The sequence below is a fragment of the Malurus melanocephalus genome, unplaced genomic scaffold, assembly GCF_030028575.1.
Source record: "Malurus melanocephalus ecotype Western Australia unplaced genomic scaffold, MMel_1.1 scaffold_2946, whole genome shotgun sequence".
In the NCBI taxonomy this organism is placed as follows: Eukaryota; Metazoa; Chordata; class Aves; order Passeriformes; family Maluridae; genus Malurus; species Malurus melanocephalus.
The window spans coordinates 5,882-7,441 of NW_026626178.1; the positions used below are offsets into that span (position 1 = coordinate 5,882).

Below are 1,560 nucleotides of genomic sequence, written 5' to 3' on the forward strand. Positions count from 1 at the left end.
CTCCTTGACCACCATGACCATCTCCTTGACCATTTCCATGACCATGGATGACCATGGATGACCACCAAGGGTTGGTGGCACCATCTTGACCACCTTGACCACCTTGACCTCCTCCTTGACCATCACATTGACCATGGATGACCATGGAGAGATTTTAGGACCTTCTTGACCATCTCTTGACCATCACCTTGACCACAGATGACCACATAGGGCTGGTAGAACCTCCTTGACCATGTCCACCATGTTCTTGACCACCTTGACCATCACCTTGACCATCTGCTTGACCGTAGAGATGTTTTAGGACCTTCTTGACCACCTTGACCACCTCCTTGACCATTGAGAAGTTTTGGGACCACCTTGACCACCTTGACCATCTCCTTGACCACTTCTACCATCACTTTGACCATCTCCTTGACCTCCTTGACCTCTGAGACGTTTTGGGACCTTCTTGACCGTATTGACCACCTTGACCATCACCTTGACCACTTTCGTGACCACCTTGACCATTTTCTTGACCATGGATGACCATGGAGAGGTTTTAGGACCTTCTTGACCACCTTGACCATGTTCTTGACCACCTTGACCACCTTCACCATCACCTTGACCATCTCCTTGACCATTGAGAGGTTTTAGGACCTTCTTGACCACTTTGACCATGTCCTTGACCATCTCCTTGACCATGGATGACCACAGTGAGGTTTTAGGATCTCCTTGACCACCTTGACCATGTTCTTGACCACATTGACCACCTTGACCATCTCCTTGACCATCACCTTGACCATCACCTTGACCACATCCTTGACCACATCCTTGACCACTTCCACATCTCCTTGACCACGTTGACCATCACCTTGACCATGGATGACCATGGAGACATTTTAGGACCACCTTGACCATGTCCTTGACCATCTCCTTGACCATGGATGACCATGGAGAATTTTTTGGACCTTCTTGACCACCTTGACCACGTTGACCATCTCCTTGACTATCTTGACCATCACCTTGAGCGCCTTGACCATGTCCTTGACCACCTACTTGACCATGTCCACCATGTTCTTGACCATGGAGGGGTTTTAGGACCTTCTTGACCACCTTGACCACATCCTTGACCACTTCCACATCTCCTTGACCACCTTGACCATCTCCTTGACCATGAATGACCACGAAGGGTTGGTGGTACCTTCTTGACCACCTTGACCACCTTGACCACCACCTTGACCATCTCCTCGATCTCTTTGTCCACCCCAGGACAACTTCGGCTACGACCTCCCTGCGGTGGAAGCCGCCATGAAGAAGCACGAGGCCATCGAGGCCGACATCTCCTCGTACCACGAGCGCATCCAGGCCGTGGTGGACCTGGCCCAGGAGATGGAGGCCGAGGGCTACCACGACGTCCGGCGTGTCCGAGCGCAGMGGGACAACGTCCTGCGGCAGTGGACGCTGCTGACCGAGCTGCTGCGGGGACGCCGCGCCCGCCTGCGCCAGCACCTGGAGCTGCAGAAGATCTTCCAGGAGATGGTCACCATGATGGACTGGATGGAGGAGATGCAGGTGAAGGGG

The 1,560-nt window shown here is 52.9% G+C and overlaps 1 protein-coding gene across 1 annotated transcript in view; it reads left to right on the forward strand.

Annotated features, from left to right (window-relative positions):
* The window catches only part of LOC130587982 (spectrin beta chain, non-erythrocytic 4-like), a gene marked incomplete at its 3' end in the record, with an annotated part of 6,168 nt that extends 4,617 nt beyond the window's left edge, over positions 1–1,551 (forward strand). The window contains exon 6 of the mRNA XM_057388941.1: positions 1,249–1,551. Coding sequence (XP_057244924.1) covers positions 1,249–1,551 — 303 coding nt within the window. The remainder of the gene's footprint in view (positions 1–1,248) is intronic.
* Positions 1,552–1,560: the final 9 nt, after the last annotated feature.